The sequence below is a fragment of the Humulus lupulus genome, chromosome 1, assembly GCF_963169125.1.
Source record: "Humulus lupulus chromosome 1, drHumLupu1.1, whole genome shotgun sequence".
NCBI classification, from domain to species: domain Eukaryota; kingdom Viridiplantae; phylum Streptophyta; class Magnoliopsida; order Rosales; family Cannabaceae; genus Humulus; species Humulus lupulus.
In genome coordinates, this window is record NC_084793.1 from 267,952,782 (window position 1) to 267,971,414 (window position 18,633).

The window sequence follows — 18,633 nt, forward strand, 5'->3', positions numbered from 1 at the left end:
GTTTCTAAATGTGTCTGTAACTTTTCTTTTCTGATCATTTAGGCCTCCGCCCCTGTCTGACCCAGTAAATGAGAGTATTGTTGTTTAAGCCTCACGCCCTACGATTCCCTTCCTCCATATTTCATTTACTGTGCCCTCAACAGTAAGGGCCCTCCCTACCACGTGAGCATGGGTAGAGATCTTGTGTATTGGAGCGATCTTGATGCCCTTAGCTATCCTAGAATTCAATCCTTGGATAAATCGCTCCTCGAGCCACATCCGTTGGCACCATATCAAAAGCAAATTTGGCCAACCCATCAAATTTGTTAACATACTCTATTACTGTCATGTTTTCCTGAACTAGATTCAGAAATTCATTTTTCTTTGCAATCTTAACTGTGTCACAATAATATCTCTCATTAAATATTTGTCAGAATTCTTCCTAGCCCATCGTGGCTACATTCTGAGTTTTGGATATCACTTCCCACCAAGTCTGGACATCATCCCGTGACACATACGCAGCACAGATCACTCTGTCATTGCCTACCACCCACATGGAGTCGAGGATGGAGCTAATCATGTCCATCCCTTGCTCAAATCTGAATGGATCTAGGCCTCCCTCAAAAGTTGGAGGGTAATGTTTTTGAAACCTCTCATATATAAATTCCCATATGTTCTCAACCCCAGGTTGAGCCAAAACTGGTAACACTCCCGGCAAAACTAATGAAGTGGTGTTCCTTGGCAAAACCTGTTGTTTCAACCACCTAATCTTGCTTGCATAACTGTAAACACATTCTGCCAATTTTGAGGGGCAAGTGGAGGGCTCTGGCCCTGGTTATCATTTTTGGACTCAATATAAACACTGTCGAGTCCAATTGATTGCCTTGAGTACATAAACCCTGAGTTCATCTGCAGTCAGTGACTTGACCTATCAGGCATGGTGATCACATCCGGAGACTGTCTCATGGGAAAAACCAAACAACATAGCATCCACATACAACAATAATGCTACAATACCTACCCATATTACTCATGCATAAATTAATAAGACATGCTCTTAACAATACAAATATCATGCTCTCTATTCTTGCATGCAGGTAAAGCATTCATATATCAGGTAAGCAGGCAAGCACATAATCATATCATAGTTCCCAAACCATGGTGGAGTCAGCAATGCAAGATTACTTTATACTCCTCCATATCCATTTGCTAAGTCATTTTGACGTCCATTTGCCAAATCTCATAGTCAAAATGATTGGAAATGGATAAGAGGATCCAGATGGATTTTAGCAATGACACAGGAGAAAATATTTCTTCATAATTTACACTTTCTTTCTGTGTGTATCCCTTGGATACAAGCCTCGCTTTGAAAGTCTTTACTTTCCCATCAACTCCTCTCTTTTTCTTGTATATCCATTTGCACCCAATGGGTTTTACATCTTGAGGCAGATCTAAAAGTTCCCAGATTGAGTAGGAGTACATCGATTCTATCTTGAATTCCATAACTTCAAGCCATTGTTCCTTATCAGGATCATTCATCGCTTGAACGAAAGTCAACAGGTCGTCAACATTGTCATCAAATATTGCAACTTGTGCTTCTCTGAATTTAGTGTAACGAACAAGTTGTCTTACAACTCTCCCATTACAACAGACTACTATAGTATCCTGGTTTGGAATTGTGGTCTATTTTGTTCCAACTTCTAAAGTCAGGTTTGGTGTGATTTTATCACCAAGTAACTCCTTAAGTACAACCTTACTTCGAGGTTTGAAGTCCCTCATATAGTCTTCTTCCAAAAAAGTAGCATTTGTCAATACAAATATTTTCTTTTCTGTCGGACAATAGAAGTAACTTCCTCTAGTGCTGCTAGGGTATCCAACAAATAAAATTACTTTGGAACTAGGTTCCAACATCCCGGTCTTAGCTTTTAGCACATGTGCTGTACATCCCCATATGCACACATGCCTCGGACTAGGTTTGCGACTTGTCCATAATTCTGAGAGTGTCTTAGCTACAAACTTAGTTGGAACTAGGTTTAAGATGTATCCAACTATTTTTAAAGCATATCCCAAAAATGACAAGGGCAATGATGAGTAACTGAACATTGATCTCATCATGTCAAACGTAGTCTTATTCCTCCTTTCTGCAACACTGTTTTGTTGACGTGTACCTAGTGCAGTGAGTTGTGAAACAATTCCATGCTTTATCAAGAAATCTTATAATTCCTTGTCAAGGTATTCCCCGCCTCGATCTGATCGTGGCATTTTAAGGGTTTTTCCAAATTGATTTTCAGCTTCGTCTCAGAATTCTTTGAACTTTTCAAAGTTTTACAATTTCCTTTGCATCAGGTATACATAACCGTATCTTGAGTAGTCATCAATGAAAGTGACATAATACTCATTAAAACCTTGAGCTTGTACATTCAGTGGATTGCAAACGTCTATGTGAATTAACTCGAGAGGTTCTTTGGCTCTAACACATTTAGAGGAGAAAGGTCTTTTGGATATTTTTCCTTCCAAACAAGATTCACAAACCAGTAGAGTTCCGACCTTTAACTCATTTAGAGGCCCATTCTTAAATATTCTTGGAATACTATCTAAGTTAATATGTCCTAGTCTTAGGTACCAAAGACACGCATCATTTTTAGGTACTCTTTGTCGTTTTGGCTTTGGTTGTTAAGATTTGAACATTTCAGTATTGAGTAGTGAAGACATTTAAGATCTGATCACATATAGACCTTCTCTAGATTTTTGTGACAAACATGCGAACCATTTCTTGAAATAATAATATAATTATTATCAAAAGAAATAGAATAGAATTGTTCTAAACATTTTGAAGCATAAATTAAATTCCTTTTGAAATTAGGAATAAAATAAATGTCTTTAAGAAAAAATGATATTTTTAGTAAAGTAAATTTTCCCTTCTTTTAATGCTCTGGCTGAAACAAAAGCCCCCGTCCCCACTCTCAGTATGAACTCCCCTTCTTGGAGATTTCTCCAACAGCTAAGCATTTGCAAATCAGAACAAACATGATTAATGGCTCCTGAATCAACTATCCAGGTATAACAATTATTTTCCACTAAACAAGCCTTAGTGTCCAGCAAATCAGACTTACTTTCCTTTTTGTTCTTCAACTCCTCGAGGTTCCTTTTACAGTTCCTCTTACAATACCCATCTGTATGATAGTAGGAAAAATTCCCATTGTAGTTGGAGTGGCAACTTCTTTGCCCTTTCCTTTGTTAATGCTAGGCTTTTGAGTTGTGATAGATTCTTGTTTCTTTTCCACCTTTTGATATTACCAGTTAATTCATCATTAGCACAAATGGACATATGTGAGTTTCCTCCCGTCATTGTATTCATGTAATTAAACAAAAGAAAAATAATAAATACAACCATACACTCATACACCATAAATCATAGTATTCGTACAATGAAATAAAAATAAACATGGTGCATGCTTACAAAAACCTATTCATGTAAGGTACAACAATGAGATAACCAACACAAGTAAGTGCCATCAATCGAATAGGTCAAACACTTGCAAGTTAAAAAGAGACACTCTCAATTGTTATTATATTAAAATATTTGATATCTTTATAATAAACAATTACCATTATTTTGGTCAAAAATATATCCAGCAAGGGTAGATAATTTTTTCATGAGTGTAACCTACTATTTCAGGCTTCTCGACTTAACCCATGAGTGGCGTCAATAGGATAGGTTAAACATGGAATACATATTAAAAACCTATTCTAAAGAGGTCTACCCATTAAAATCCTAGCCAAAACATCTTCCGATAGGGAGGACGAAAGTAAAGCCATCTCGAGGCCCTGACTAGAACAATGATTTTCAACCAATAGTAGATATCGAAGGTTATAGTGCCTTATAACCTTCTCCCACTCACTATTTTAGAAATAAAATGTTTTCTATTAAAATGTCTCATAATTTAATTACTAACTGATTATTACACAAAATTAAATATTAAATCTAAATCACTTATGCAATGAAAGTTTTAACTCTTAAAATTCTAAGATTACAAAATTTAGAATAATTACTAACTAATTCTAAACTATGTTTTTCCTTGGTATTAAACTCATTAATAACCCTAAAACATATTAAGGTAATCTAGACATGCTATTAATGCGACTTACCCAATTTAACTGCTTAACTCTAATTCACATTATTTGTGTCCATTTATGCTAGAAAAAAAAACTATACTACTTTTCTATCCTAGAAGACATGTTAATAATAAAATTAACATTCATACAAAGCATGTTTGTAACAGCCTACTAAACCAGGACAGAATTGTGTGTTTAAAATTGTGCTGGACTCGTTAAGCAAGTCGTTTGGATTAAAATATGTAATTAAAGTTAATTAAAATTTTGGTATAAAAGTTTTTGGTCAAACAGATGCTACTTTTCATTTAAATATTTGGTATGTACACGGGATCCCAAAAAAAGTGTTTATAATTGATACAAGTGAAAACAAGCAAGATACATAATAGTCGTCCTAAGCGGCAGAACCACTAAACCCTAGTTCTCCAAAAGAAGTCTCGACCGTGGCGGTCGAGTAGGCTGCATATGTACACGCCGCTCCCGAAGCTCTCCAACTCATTACAGGTCCTGCTTCTCCTTGCCCTCACATGCACTATGTAGAACCCATGAGCCAAGGCCCAACAAGAAAACTCAATTAAGCATACAGACAATCAACATATTAGAATTATAAATAGCTTGCTTAATAATTATAAACAACGCTCAACAATATTCCATCCATTTATGTGGCCATAGGGCCACCCAAGTGTGCACCGCACTTGCCTCGTTCATACCGATATAGAGTCGGACAGGTGTAAGTCACGCTTCAGTCTCTTTTCAAGCGGCCATAGGGTTGTACCAGTGCATACCGCACTTCCAGGTATAAACAGACAACATTACATACATAACTCAACTATGTAAAGCACATTTATTCATACTCCAACAAACATTTCAAAACAATGTCATAGCCAGTTCAATCATGGGGGCTCAAGCACTAGTTTCAACCAAGGTGCAGTTTTCTTACTTCGAGTTCCGTGCGAATGACGATACAACCTCAAGTACGATCACGTTCCTGAGCTTTGAGGAAATCTAGTCACAACATAAACATATTCCTATTAGGGATTGAATCAAAATCCTGAGGCTCACTCTGAACCCCAGCTTGTAAAGTTACTATTCCTAGTTGTCGGGATGTTAGAAACGTCACCCAGCCCCCCCAAGTGGGCCCCTAAGTGGGTTCCCGAACCTCCTGAGCTCTACCTCTAAAATTAGCAAAAACTAGCTTTCGAGGCACATGGTGTGATCGCACCCACAAAAACTTTGGGGTTTCTGGGGTACTGGCGCGGTCGCGCCAAAGACCATGAAACCCCAAATTGAAATCAAATACCATGGTTTCTGGGATACTAGTGCGATCGCACCACACCCTAGCACGGTCGTCCTAGGTCGCCAAAAACACAAAATGAACACATAACTAAAGTGTTCTTCCTTAAATGAAACCCTTGCGAATTCTGTTATTTTCTAGCTCTAATACCAAACCAAAAATCATTCAAACATACTTCCGACAACAATTTGACCATAACTCATCCCCTAATTCACTATTAAAACCTACCCCAAGCTTCAAAATACCCAAAACTTGAACAGAAACACATAAACTTCACAAATCACAAATTTTGAGTTTAATGCTTAGAAGCTTACCCAAATTTGAGAGTTCAAGACAAATTCCCAATTTTCAATTAACTCCCAAGCTTCAAAACAACTCACAATTGCATTTCCACCGTCAATCACAACACAAAAGGTCATAGAAACACCAAATTCTCATAATTTATTTTAAACCCAAAACTTAGCAAGAACTTGGAAGAACATCAAGGAAACTAAAACAAGAAACTTACCTTGTTGAAATTTTTGAATTCCCTATGTGAAATGGACTCTTAGCAGCTACAAATACCCATTTGCAAACCTTGACTTCCTCTTAATTGCCCAAATCCCACCAAGATGCAAGATGAATGGCTAAGTCCTTGAGTGCCCTTGAGAACAACTAAGAGAGAGGAAAAAAAAAACTTGAATGTGAGTACACTACTACAAAACTGTACTTAGACGACACACATGAGACAACAGTTTTCGTAGAACTATCATCTCGTGTCAGAAATTGACATAACACAACAGTAGCCCTCGAACTATCGTGCCATGCAAAATAAAACATCCATGAGATGACAATTCTAGTAAGACTAACGTAACATGTCTACTTTTAACACGAGACAACATTTTTACGAAAACTGTTGTCTCATCCAATACAATTTTTTTAATCAAGTACTAATTAAATTTTTAACTTTTTAAATATAATTTAGTATAATATATAAATATATTCATAAAATATATTAATTAATAATTTACGATATAAAATACTTATTAGTTAAAAAATATGTTTTTTTAATAATTTGTAATATTGATTGTTAATTCGATTAGTTATTATATATTTAGTAAAATAAGTTTTTTTTAAATAAAAATTCATTAATGATACTTATTATGATGATGTTGCAGTATTAATTTTCTTCTAAATCTAATAAAATTTATTTTTTAATATGTTAATTATTTTACTTTAATTTAAAACAAATTAAATTTAAAATATGATATGAATATTAAAAAATAATAATACATACTTAACAAAAATAAACAAACTAAATTTAAAATATGCTATAAATTTAAATATGAGTCATATTTTAAAGAAATACATACAATAAATTAAATTTTAAAAAAAAATTAAAAAAACTAAATTTAAAATATGCTTTAAATAAAATATGGGTCATATTCGAATTGGGGCTTAATTAGGATTAGGGATTCATTTTTTCTCTGCTTAAAGAAGAAGAAAAGACTACGGATGGGTCCTCTGCACTCGTGCTTCTCACCGGCGTCGCCTACTACAAACGGAGGTGAGGGTGAAGGCGACAACGACGCCTACTACAGAGGGAGGTGAATTCGACACGACGTTGCTGGGGTTCTCCGCACCTGGGGTCCGTTAAAGTCGCCCGTTCCGTTCTTCCCTTCCGTCAAAGTCAAGACCCAACAAGCATTGAATCCTCTCTCTCACGGTAAACTTATATCTCTGAAACTTTTTGAAACTTTAATCTCTAAAACTTTTTGAAAATTTGTTCATAGGGAACCTTTCTAACCTATGGCAGATTTATTCATTACTCAAAGCTTATTGTGCAAATCGAAATCGTGAAGTTCCAAAAATAAGAAGAGACTTTGATTGCATCTTTAATTCTTTATCATTATTTTCTTACGGTATTTATAATCTATTTTCCTTCAATCAATGGCTTTTTATTAAGAGAAGTCTTTTACTCTGAATTAGATTCTTTTCTTCTCCAACTCTTTGGACCCAAGGAAAAAAACCGTAGTTGTTGTCCTCCTCTCCTTCTCTCCTTCGATTTCTGATTTTCCCTTTTTTGTAGAATTAATGATGCTTATTTTTTAGGTTAATTGCTTACTCTTTGATGTAGATCATTGTGGTAGAACCATGTAAACTTATTGCTTTGTTCTTGTTTGTTTTGATTATGATTAGAAGTTGTTACTTGTTACAGACCTTGACTTGCTCTGTGTTGGTTTGGTTCTTGAATATGATTTCAGATAAAAGTTCACTAGAAAAGAAAATATCACTGACACCAACTCTTTCGTTAAGCTAGAAATGTGTCATTGGTAGTAACTTAAAGTTGGAAATGTAATCTGAAAATTAGGCCAAAGTTATCAGGTTTTTCTTTGTAATTGGATTTTTTTGGCTTTAGGTAGGATGTTTGTATAAAAGGTGTGTGTACGAATAAAAGAACTCATAATTTATAGGTGAATTTTGTTAATTACCCTTGTGGGTGTCTATCTCTTTATTAAACTACTACTACCAATTCTTGTTTAATGACTATGTAGTTGCTTCCTTCCATTTTGTTGTCTGTCTTTGCCATTTCTCTCTTTATTTTCTTGCTTTTAGTGAGCTACGATGAGTCTTTTCTTTAAAAGTAGAACCTTAATATATTATTCTCCCAACAAGACTACATTGATGGGTAAAGTTTATACTTGGATAATGTGGCATTCAATCACCTACATTGATGGGTAAAGTTTATACTTGGATAATGTGGCATTCAATCACCTACTAGGAGCAAGTAGCAGAGTTTGCCCAGCCTATTTTGTGTTGCCTACTCAAAAGATTGAAATAGTTAACATGTCAGAAACTCTTTTGGTTCCAATCAGGAAAAAAAATACTATGAAAACTCTCATTGCCATGCTTTTCTATAATTAAATGATACATTTTTCTCTTTCTGTTTTGTCTATTGTGGTGGGGTTAGAGAAGCTTTGTTTCATTTCAACATTAGTATTTGATTTTGTGTTTTAGAATATAGTTATTCTTTGGCTTTGGCTTCATGATTTTGCTAAGTATATTAGGGTTTTTTAATTTTAAATTAATATGATGTTGCTACTATCGTTGTATGCGTATATGCATATTAACTTGGTTGTTATTGAATTACGAGACTGAAATGAGGAGACTTTGTATATTTTACACAATTTCCTTTATGCAGAATCTCAAGCCTGAAATCATGGTTGAGTGTTTAACCTCTGATTTTCAAGGTGACATGACTGTTGTGCACACTTTGGTTCACTTATATTAGATGTGTTTGCACACAACATTGAGATTGTTAAGCGACTTCAACAAATTGTTCGAGATCCTCGGACTGGGTAAGCATCGTCACTAAGTTTTTGCTTCTTAAATTTTTGTTTTAATCCCTCTTTTTTATACCTTCTTTATCTTCTAGTGTGTTTGGTATGACATTTGGTATTTTTCTCACAAAAAAAAAGATTGGGTATTAATTCACTAGTTTTTCAAAATTTGGGTACTTTTGTAGCTATTTCCCCTTAATAGAATTTAATATATTATATAAATATTTTCATAAAAAAAAGTATTAATTAATTGAGTTTTTTTTTGGTGTGAAAATGAGTTATTCAAATAATAATCATTTAATTTTTTAATACTTTTCTGATGAAGCTTTAATTCTTTGTTTTCATGAATTTATGTTTTTTGACAAGACTTTCTATAGTAGAGCTTCATAGCTGTTTGTTTTATTGTTATGTCAGGAATATGCTGGAGCTCGCTGATGTATTGAAATCCAAAAATGAAGAGAATGAGGCTTACTTGTCTGAAATTGAGGTTTGTGTCATGTTGGTTTCTGTGGATTGGGATCTCACCCTTGTACAGTGATGAAGTTGTTCCAACATTGAAGTTTTATTTTTGTTCAGACTATTGGACAAGCATATGATGATATGCAGACTCAAAACCAACATCTAATACAGCAAATAACCGAAAGAGATGATTATAACATAAAGGTAAATGCCTTTTTCTATCATCTGTTTTAATTAAAAAAAAGTTCATATAATGTATTTAAATGTTTGACCTTTTTGGTCCAACTTGGGGCTCGTTTTGGAGTTTAATTGTCAATGCTCGTCTTTTCTTATTTTTTTATTTCTCCCTTTTTGTGGTATATATTAATGACTTAAGATAATTCAATAAACCTTTGCTATTTGTAATGATATTCCGTTGGACAAGAACAAATAAAGTCATATTTTTTTTGACATTTTTCTTTTCATAGTATAGTATGAACTAGGCTGACATACTTCTGTTGTTGCTCTCATTACATAATTGAAGTTTGGTTTAAAGGATTCTTTCTTTATTATTTTTCTTTCCCATTTTAGTATTTGATGCATCTGTTTGGGTTTATGATGTGTATGACCTGCTATATTTTTTTATTTTTCTGGCCACAAATAAATGCCATTTCACTTTGTATGCTGGTTATGTGTAATACTACTAAACTTGTTATTTTTCCTCCACGAGGCAAGTGTACTTTCAAGGAGGGATCATTATTTTCGTAAACTACTGTTTGAATAATAACTCCCCCCACCAACCCAAACCCAAATTTCAGCTTGTTTTGGAGGGTCTGAGGGCAAGACAACTGCAGGATAAGTTATTAATGGGCAAAAGAACATTGGAGAGGGAGATTCAGCAAGCTAATTCATCCCTTAATTTTTATGACATGAAAGCTGCAAGAATTGAAGATCAGGTATCTTTGACCTTCATATTAAATTTGAATCAGTTGGACTCTGTATCTAAATCTTCAAGACTTGCTATGCAGTTGAAGACTTGCTCAGATCAGATTTAGAAGCTTGTAGAAGACAAGTTTCAAAGTTCTGCCATGTTGCTATTTTAATTATGTTTTATTATAATTTTCATTGATCCTTCTCCTAGATTATGTTTCCACCAAATGATTATTTGTTACAGCTCGATTGAAATTAATTTTCATTGTAAGCTTAAATATCTTGACTATCTTTTGCTTCTAAATATTTTTTGGCTGCAGAAGAAAGTACATCTTGGGATGTGGTGAGTGCTAATGATTTATGGGAGGGAGAGAACACTGATTTGAATGAAGATGAGTATGTTCTCGTGAGTTAGGAGGAAAATTATAATGGAACAGAAGCATGTGTTGTTGTCATCTTTGAGTGTTGGAGTTGGGCTGTTGAGTTCAAGGCAGTCAGTGAGTAAATGGGTTAAAGGAACGAAGGGCTCCCCAGATTTGATTTCTGCGGACCAGATTGAGTATGAGCTGATGATTTTGTTTGATAGTAGAGAAAACGAGGTTTCGATTGAGAACTTTCCATATTATTTGAGGTAATTCAAGATTAAGATTTTTTGGGTTAATCTTGTTTTGTTTTTCTATGTTTCCTTTCCCGGAAAATGGGAGCTTGTAGCTTGGTATATTGTGCTATCAATATGGATAATGCCATCAGAGTTCATGTTAGAGATGATCTCTTTTGCTAGTGTTTTGCTCACTTCTCATGTATTTGTTATAACTAGTCCTTTGTTAAAGGCCTACTCTATATTTGTTTTAGCTTCTTTTCAATTAATTTTGAGAAATTTTATTTTAGTTGTAGGGGCTTCACTCTTGCAGATTGTATTTTTTTAAGAGATCGACTCTTCTTGCCGAATCTAAATCTTCTCCTTTCATTACTATTTTAGATTTTTAATTTTTTTTCAACTACATCTAGTTTTGCATTTAGTTGCCAACCTGGGTCAACATAGTAAGAAGGTTTTGAGTGTTTAAAAAAGTCAAGGTGATGGTGGGAATAGTGTTCAGTATAAGGATTTATATATTAAGGATAAAGTCATGGATCACCTTTGCATTTCAGTAATAAGATATTCTATAAAATATGAACTTAGAGAAGAATTCACATTAAACCAAAAGTTGTGTATCATAACAATGTAGGAAAAAATTGTATTGGTTTAATTTGATGATTCCTTATCTTGACTGGCTATAGTAAGGTTATAATTTAGTCTTTTGATGTTAACTGCATGTATGTTAAGGTTAAAGATTCAAGAATGATAATGTCTGGTTTATGTGCACTTATATCTTCTAAGACATAGATCGAACTTTCTAAGATTAAAATTTGGATTTACATACTCTTTCTCATGTCCATGGAGTTCATATTCTAAATCTGTTATGTCAAATATCTTGAGCATGACAGAATTCCAAAGTAACTTAAAGTACTGCTGCTCTTGCCCTTTTCATGTTATTCTTTGCAATATGAATCTGTTTTGCTAATGCAACATCATCATGCTTCATACTCATTGAATGGTGCCAATGACAGTGAGAAAACAAAGGCGTTGTTGACAAGTACTGCACATGTTCATTTGAAGTACTCATAAATCATCTTCAACTACCTCAGAAAGTGTACAACTTATATGTTATGGTAGAATTTCTTGTATTTTTTGGTGTGTTTAAAGTCTACTCCTTAAAAGAATCAATGTTCCTAGCCAGAATAAGAAACACTATCTTGTTTTATGTAACTACAATGCTCTCTTCTCCATTTATATTAGAAAAGCTATAGAGAATTAAATTGGAGGATTTCTTAGAGTAAAGCTTCTGGATACACACTGCATCTGCATGGATTGTTTGTTTGTCTAGAAAATGCAAAAAGGTAAAAGCTTTGTAATAAGCTTGATTTTGATTTTTTTTTTTGGAAATTTCAGATGGATTTCAAGTCTGGGCTCTCTTACGTTTGATGGTATTTATTAGTTCTGACTGAAAGTTGTATTGATTAAAACTTGTATAAGCGTTTGATATTTGACATTTGGTGTTTGGTGTTTTGCTTTGTGAATTGAAAGCATGTATCTGTTTTGGAGTTTGGTATTTTCGGTGCTTGATGATCTGCATTTTTAATGGATATAAGTGGATGACCAATCTGAACTTTGAAATCATTTTTTTGGTTATAAAAAGCTATGATTCCTCTCTTTCCCTTATTAATTTAAGCAAGAACTTCTGATCTGTTTCAACTACTTCATTGATGATTGGCCTTTTTTATTTATTTGGGCAAAAGATAACTAGCTTTTTAGTTTGCACTTTTGTTGTGTTAGTTGATTATGTCTCATTAATTATGTACTGCATACTCAATGTCAAAACATATTTGGAAATATATTAGCAAATTCACAATGTATGGTTATCAAACTAAGCTACTACACATCGATATTGTATATGTATACATCATTTTTATCATTTGGTTTAACTTGAGTTTTTTTTAATCATTTTTCTTATTATTGAATTTTGTCCTTGTAGCTTGATTTTATTTTCTCCCTATGCAATATAATAGTATTGAATTTGATTAAGAAAAATAAAAGAAAAAAATAAAAAACAACATAATATTCGAAGTTGTAAATTTTTGTCTTATTAATGATATATACGAAGATAGAATTTTAAAAAAATAAAATTGTTATAAGTTTCTCAATGAGACATTATCTTTTGTTGGGTGGATTAATTTGGTTTTTGAATTAATTTTTCTCATATATATAGAAAAAAATTATATCATATTCTACTCTACTTTTCAAAGATGACTTAAAAGTATTGGTGTTGCTGCAAATATGTTCTGGACAACCTATATGATTTACTAGTTCACTTTATTCAAAACTTTTCTAATAGAATTTCTTCAGCATATCTGCTTGATGTTTCACGATATAGATTAGCTGTTAAAATATTTGTTTGAATAGATGGCAGGAATCTTTAAGCCATTTTAAGCACATTTTTTATCTGGGTAAGCAAGGAAAGCATAGAGATGTCAAGGTTTACTTAATTCCTAGAAACCATGACATTGGCTATGAAAGTAACCTCATTCATAGTCTAGAGGTAATCAAGCACCTTAATTCTATAAATTGTCGTGCATTTTCAAACTGTTATGATTATTTTGTTAATTATATTCCTTGTTCTACTTATAATCAGGAGTTTGGAAAGAGGAACTATCGATTTACAGCAGTAGAAGTAGAATTTACTGCCATTGATGCCCAAACTTTAGATGGTAAAAGAGAAAAAGCAACTTTTTTTTGTTTATCTATCATATAATTGTTGTTTGAACTCTGAAATTTGGATGTGATAATAATGAATGTGACGTCAGCCAAGCAATTGTTTTTCCTAGACATGGAAGTTTAATATCAATTAACCCGTAAATTATTCCTTGTAGTTGGTATCTTTACTATAATTGATCTTAATTTCTCATGGAATTTGCATTCCTTGTATAATGTAAAATGATTTATTATTGCTCTGATGGCATTTAGATGACTTTGTATTAGAGTGTAGATGACTGGATTCTTTAGTTAACAATGGTAAATCATCCACATCATATCATCAAAAGAATCAAGCTTTCTCGTCTTGGAATTTGTCAAGAATGTATCAATTGGTATAGATTGTTGACTTATGTTTATTTTGTGTTATTAAGTTTGTGGTTACAATATAATTTACTCATTTATGTATTCTGCATGTTTTAGTTGTTTGATCTTATCCAAGGGTTTTATTGACCCATATTCCATTGTATCGACATGATTGGACATATTGTGGGCCTAATCGCAAATCTCCAATTATCAACCAGGTATTGATTTATCTGTTCTTTTTTCTTGATTTCCTATCAGTACACTTTTTTTTCATTATTCATTACTTCATATCATAACCTTTATGTAGAGTGGTTGTGAATAATTGTTATGGTTTTACTTTTGTCAACATTTTTCACATGTATCCGATTGTTATTCTTTTTTATTTCTGATTCCAGCGAGTGACGCACACGGCTGATAGAGAAATAATGTTTGATTATATTATTGCTTTTCTACAAAATGTGCACCTGAAATATTACTTTGAGTTGGTGACCTCGTAGATGCTTTCGGATTGATCTTTGTTTCAAATAAATAGGTACCAGAATTACATTTCTGAGGAGTCATTAGATTTCTTACTGGAGTTGATCAAAACTGTACAATACAGACTTTAGGCAGAGATTGACACATTATAGACACGCAGGCAACTATCTTGACCTCATGTGCAACTATGGTCTCAACTTGCTATGAAAAAGCATGAGCTAATTTATTGATTTTAGACATTTTATATTGTGTCCATGAAAAGTTTAAGTTCAAGTTGAGCAATCACTAACATGTACTTCTTTTCAGGTACTTATCTTGTCTGGTCACGATCATGATCAATGCACTATAACTCATAAGTCAACATCCGGGCCTGTAATGGAGGTATGCATCCACTTTATTTGGTTTATGTAACTCTTATCAAGGCATGATATATCGATAACAATAGTCTGCAACACTGTAGGAACTGTAAGTTGGCAGGAGGGAAACCTGTACCCATCTTTCATGTTGTTGTCTGCTACTAATGTTGTACTTTCAAACACTTCAAGTCCTGATGAAGAAATATCAACTCAGCTGTGCTTTCTTCAAGCAATTGTTTATCTATCATATACTAATTGTAGTTTTTAGATAACACTTACATAGTTATTGTAAGTGTATATTTTGATCTTGTAATTTTTAGATTTGGAACATACTGAGTTCAATTGATTTTGTCTGCTTGTTGATTCTGTCTTAACTATGTTGTAATTATACAGGAAATTATGAATGAATTAGTGGTTGAAAAATAGAGAAATGAAAAAATTATCATATTCTACATGGGACGTCGGTCTCCACAAAACTGTCGTCTCATGTATTGCAGGAGACGATGCTTGCACATAAATTGTCATCTCATGTATTGCAGGAGGATGCCGCTTGAGTAGGAACTGTTGTCTCATTTATTTCAGTGGATGACGCTTGCATAGAAACTATCGTCTCATGTACCACAAAAGACAACGTTTGTATAGGAACCATCGTTTCATGTACGACATGAGATGACACTTTTATTTAAACTGTCGTTTCATGCTTTACATGGCATGACATTACATGAGACGACGGTATTAGAACCGACGTACGAGAGTCCATACGACGGTTTAAAACCATCGTCCTATGTCAACTTTGTAGTAGTGGTAGCTTCTGTATATCCACACTTAGCCAAAATTCACCACCGTATGGGTCAAATGATCCTTTTGCCCCTAGCTCAACTAACCCACCAATTAACTCGCAATGACATTTTGGTCATTTAGCCTAATTTCCCACTACACCTCAAATTATACCCCTAAATTCCCAATTAATCTTATAATATTCCAAATATTAATATTTCCCCCCAATAATGTTCCAATAAGTCCCAACCTATGCAAAATTACCAAAATACCCCTTGGCTCACCCCGAGTCGAGTATAAATCTCCGTTGTGACTTTTCTGCCCAATTGCTCATAAGGATCGACTTAAGCTAAATATTGCAAATATATTCACGTGATAATGGGTTCTCAATGAAATAACACATATAATTACAATTATACCCTCAATTGGTCAAAATTACAAAAATGCAATTTTTAACGAAAATGGGCCCACAAGCATATTTAATACACATAAACATGCATAAGTAGTCAGATCATAATATAACTCATATATTCCACATAATCACCCATATATTCAATTGAATTAACATAATTTACATATAAATCGAATTATGCCCTCCCGACACACTAATCAAGGCACTAAGCCTTATTAGCAAATTTAGGATGTCACAATGTCATTTTAATGTTGCAATGAGTGGGCGGCTCCTATTATATATGGCATGTGAAGTAATCATATCAACATGTTACCAATCATAGAATATAATTAAACATTATGGTATTGTTGTACCCTAAAAATAAGCGTGGATTCAATCACTAAGCTAGGGGTACATCGGGTAGATAAACACCTAGAAAAAGCAGGCGAGCAGAACATCTAGCTAATGTCGATGTGAGAAGCTCGAGTTAGTACTTGGCAGTGCGACATGCAGATAATATACAGATCGCCTCTTAGGACAATAATCCAGTTCGAGACATGTAATGGCCAGATTGCCTTTAGGGTGCTTTGAGCTTAATCCAAACTAAAGTTCGGATACTCTTCGATCATCAGCTCAATGAAGATGTTCAACTCCTGGAAACCTGGTCATGACGCATAGTGAAGGATCCCAAAATACTTGGAGGCTCCTTATACACTCATTAATGCCCATGTTGTATTATACATTTATTGCCCGAGATAGCAAGAGTAATTTCCATAGGCAATAGTATCCCTATGAAAATGGGAATTATCTTAATTAATTGTTTACCATATTTATGCACATTGTTGCCCAAACCTGTTCAGGAATATCCACTATAAATATCAAGGATAATGGACAGGAAAATAGACTGTTTTTTGTAATACAGAAACTTTGCAGAAATTGTGAGAGAATAATAATATTATCTCCTAGACTAGGTGGATTTTAACCACTGAACCGCATAAAATTGTGTGTGTGATAAGTTGTTCATATAATTCATTACAGTTTAGAAAAGAGCACTAATATATTTGTCATTGGATTTCTTAACCTACTGTTGGCGAAAAATTGCGTCAACAGTTTGGTGCTTTCATTGAGACTTCATTTGTGTTTAATCCTTTACAAGTTTCATTCAACATTCATCATGGTGGTCACTTGATCAATGCATGACAATGAAATGGAGCAACCTGGTGGGCAAGACGCGCATTATACGACCGTTCCCACTGAAAAAGGCCTAGATGTTCAGCAACGCCCTAGAAAGCAACAGGTGGGCCAAGACGATGCTGGGAGTTTAGCGTCACTCCAAATCCTAATCCAGTATATCTAACAACCATCGAGATGAAGACTGCCCAATTAAGGGGCCATCTCGCTTGGGCTAACATGAAGATTTAGGAGGTCCTGGCTCAGTTACTCCCAGTAGAAACCGACGTCAATGTCGAAAAAAGGCAAAGTGGGTCCCATAAGTCCCATAGGAATAACTAACTCAATCCCAGTTGTTCTGCTATAACTGCAACTCCAAGCTCTGTACCTTCAGAGTAAAATCAGTGGAGTGCTCAATCTACTAATCATCATAGGAACCATCATCCCCATGTTAGTCGATCGGTTAGAACTGCGATCCCCAGCATCGTGCCTTTCGCACAAATTCCAAGGAATGTTCACAACAACCAAACGGGGCGAGTTGGGATAAATTCACGAAGAAATAACGCCCAACAAATTCACCTGCATCATGAGCATAACCACAGGCACAAAGGACTTGGGATATCGGGGTAGAACCGAGAAAGGCTAATTTAGTCCGACTTGATGGGACGAGGATAGCCTCACCAATAAGACATTCTCCATCACTAGTTAAGCGTCCAACACCACTGTGCCCAGAGAGAGACACTCCAGTTCATGGGGATAGCAAGAGAAATCCTCCCCCGTCAGTGGACATCTATGTCCCATGACCTCGCGCTGATAATCCAGGTCCTCGATCTCAGCCGCGGGTCGTAAGTTTTGCTAATGGAAGTTACTGGACGGGGTGCCATCGTGGAGGTAGGTCTGAAAGCCTTGAGGAATCATCTGAGTTCCACAGAAAGTCCTCATTCCGATCCACATTCTAACTTGCGTGACCATCTGAATTCACAAAGGAGGTATCTAGCTCGCAATGATGGTATGAGTTATACTCAGCACGGGGGACATCCGTCTATCGTGCATGACAATGGGAATGTCCCACCTAACCAAGCTCGAACTTGAAGGGAAAACAACCCAACAAACACGTACAATAGGATGGGGGCTGGCAAACAACCCCCAGTTAACCTAGAGACCAAAGATCCAACCCTCGAGCGACTGGCCTTGATGGAGGAGCAGATGAAGAAGCTTTTGTCTGGAAAAGGAATTGATGATTGTTATTTCGATGAGGAGCTTGAGCCTTTCGCCCTAAACATTGTAGTAGCTCCGTATCCTGTTGGCTTCAGGATGCCGACCATGCCTGCGTTCATGTTAGGAAACTTATGCAGGATCTTTATTTATTTTCATGTATATCTAATATTAAACAAATTAATACGAGATAGCCTAAAACATGTTTCTAAAATTGAATTAAAAGAGAAACAATGAATAGAATTCTTGCAGTATACGCAGTAGAAATAAAGAGTCATTCCTTCAGTTTCTCTAACTCTTGTATCCTCTCTGTCGCAGAGTATTATCAAGAAACTGAACCAATCTTCTATTTTCTTCACAATCTTCCAATGTATCCTTAGAATCACCTAGACTAGTGTGGTAAATTCTCAACACATGAGATAGATACAGAGAAGAAGAAAAGAAAATAATCAAAGAGGCTTAGAAAAATACTTGTGTTTAGAGAGAATCTAAAACTATCAGAAAACCAGTGATTAAAC

The 18,633-nt window shown here is 34.6% G+C and overlaps 1 protein-coding gene across 33 annotated transcripts; it reads left to right on the top strand.

The window, feature by feature from the left end:
- The first annotated feature begins 6,813 nt into the window (after positions 1 to 6,813).
- LOC133806458 (E3 ubiquitin-protein ligase BRE1-like 1) lies at positions 6,814 to 14,936 on the top strand. 33 transcript variants are annotated; one of them, XR_009879054.1, is made up of 13 exons: positions 6,817 to 7,091; positions 8,568 to 8,724; positions 9,121 to 9,193; positions 9,283 to 9,369; positions 9,963 to 10,100; positions 10,395 to 11,784; positions 11,912 to 12,012; positions 13,076 to 13,211; positions 13,305 to 13,380; positions 13,652 to 13,758; positions 13,847 to 13,947; positions 14,513 to 14,587; positions 14,667 to 14,936. XR_009879054.1 is itself a non-coding variant. In XM_062244565.1 (6 exons), the coding sequence occupies exons 3-6, from the start codon at positions 9,125 to 9,127 to the stop codon at positions 10,197 to 10,199; spliced, it is 321 nt and encodes a 106-aa protein (XP_062100549.1). In that variant the 5' UTR covers positions 6,824 to 7,091; positions 8,568 to 8,724; positions 9,121 to 9,124; the 3' UTR covers positions 10,200 to 10,382. The 33 variants fall into 33 exon arrangements, 2 of the variants coding, with proteins under 2 accessions (XP_062100549.1, XP_062100542.1); XR_009879052.1 differs by lacking the exon at positions 11,912 to 12,012 and adding an exon at positions 12,065 to 12,099; XR_009879047.1 differs by having other exon boundaries at positions 6,820 to 7,091; positions 10,395 to 10,705; positions 11,683 to 11,784; positions 11,912 to 13,211.
- Positions 14,937 to 18,633: the final 3,697 nt, after the last annotated feature.

Bases quoted from the DNA above. Each gene is read 5' to 3' on its own strand.
- LOC133806458 (XM_062244565.1), top strand. From the start codon at position 9,125: ATGCTGGAGCTCGCTGATGTATTGAAATCCAAAAATGAAGAGAATGAG. The intron at 9,194-9,282 runs GTTTGTGTCATG...ATTTTTGTTCAG, and splicing joins CTTACTTGTCTGAAATTGAG to ACTATTGGACAAGCATATGA. The intron at 9,370-9,962 runs GTAAATGCCTTT...CCCAAATTTCAG, and splicing joins GAGATGATTATAACATAAAG to CTTGTTTTGGAGGGTCTGAG.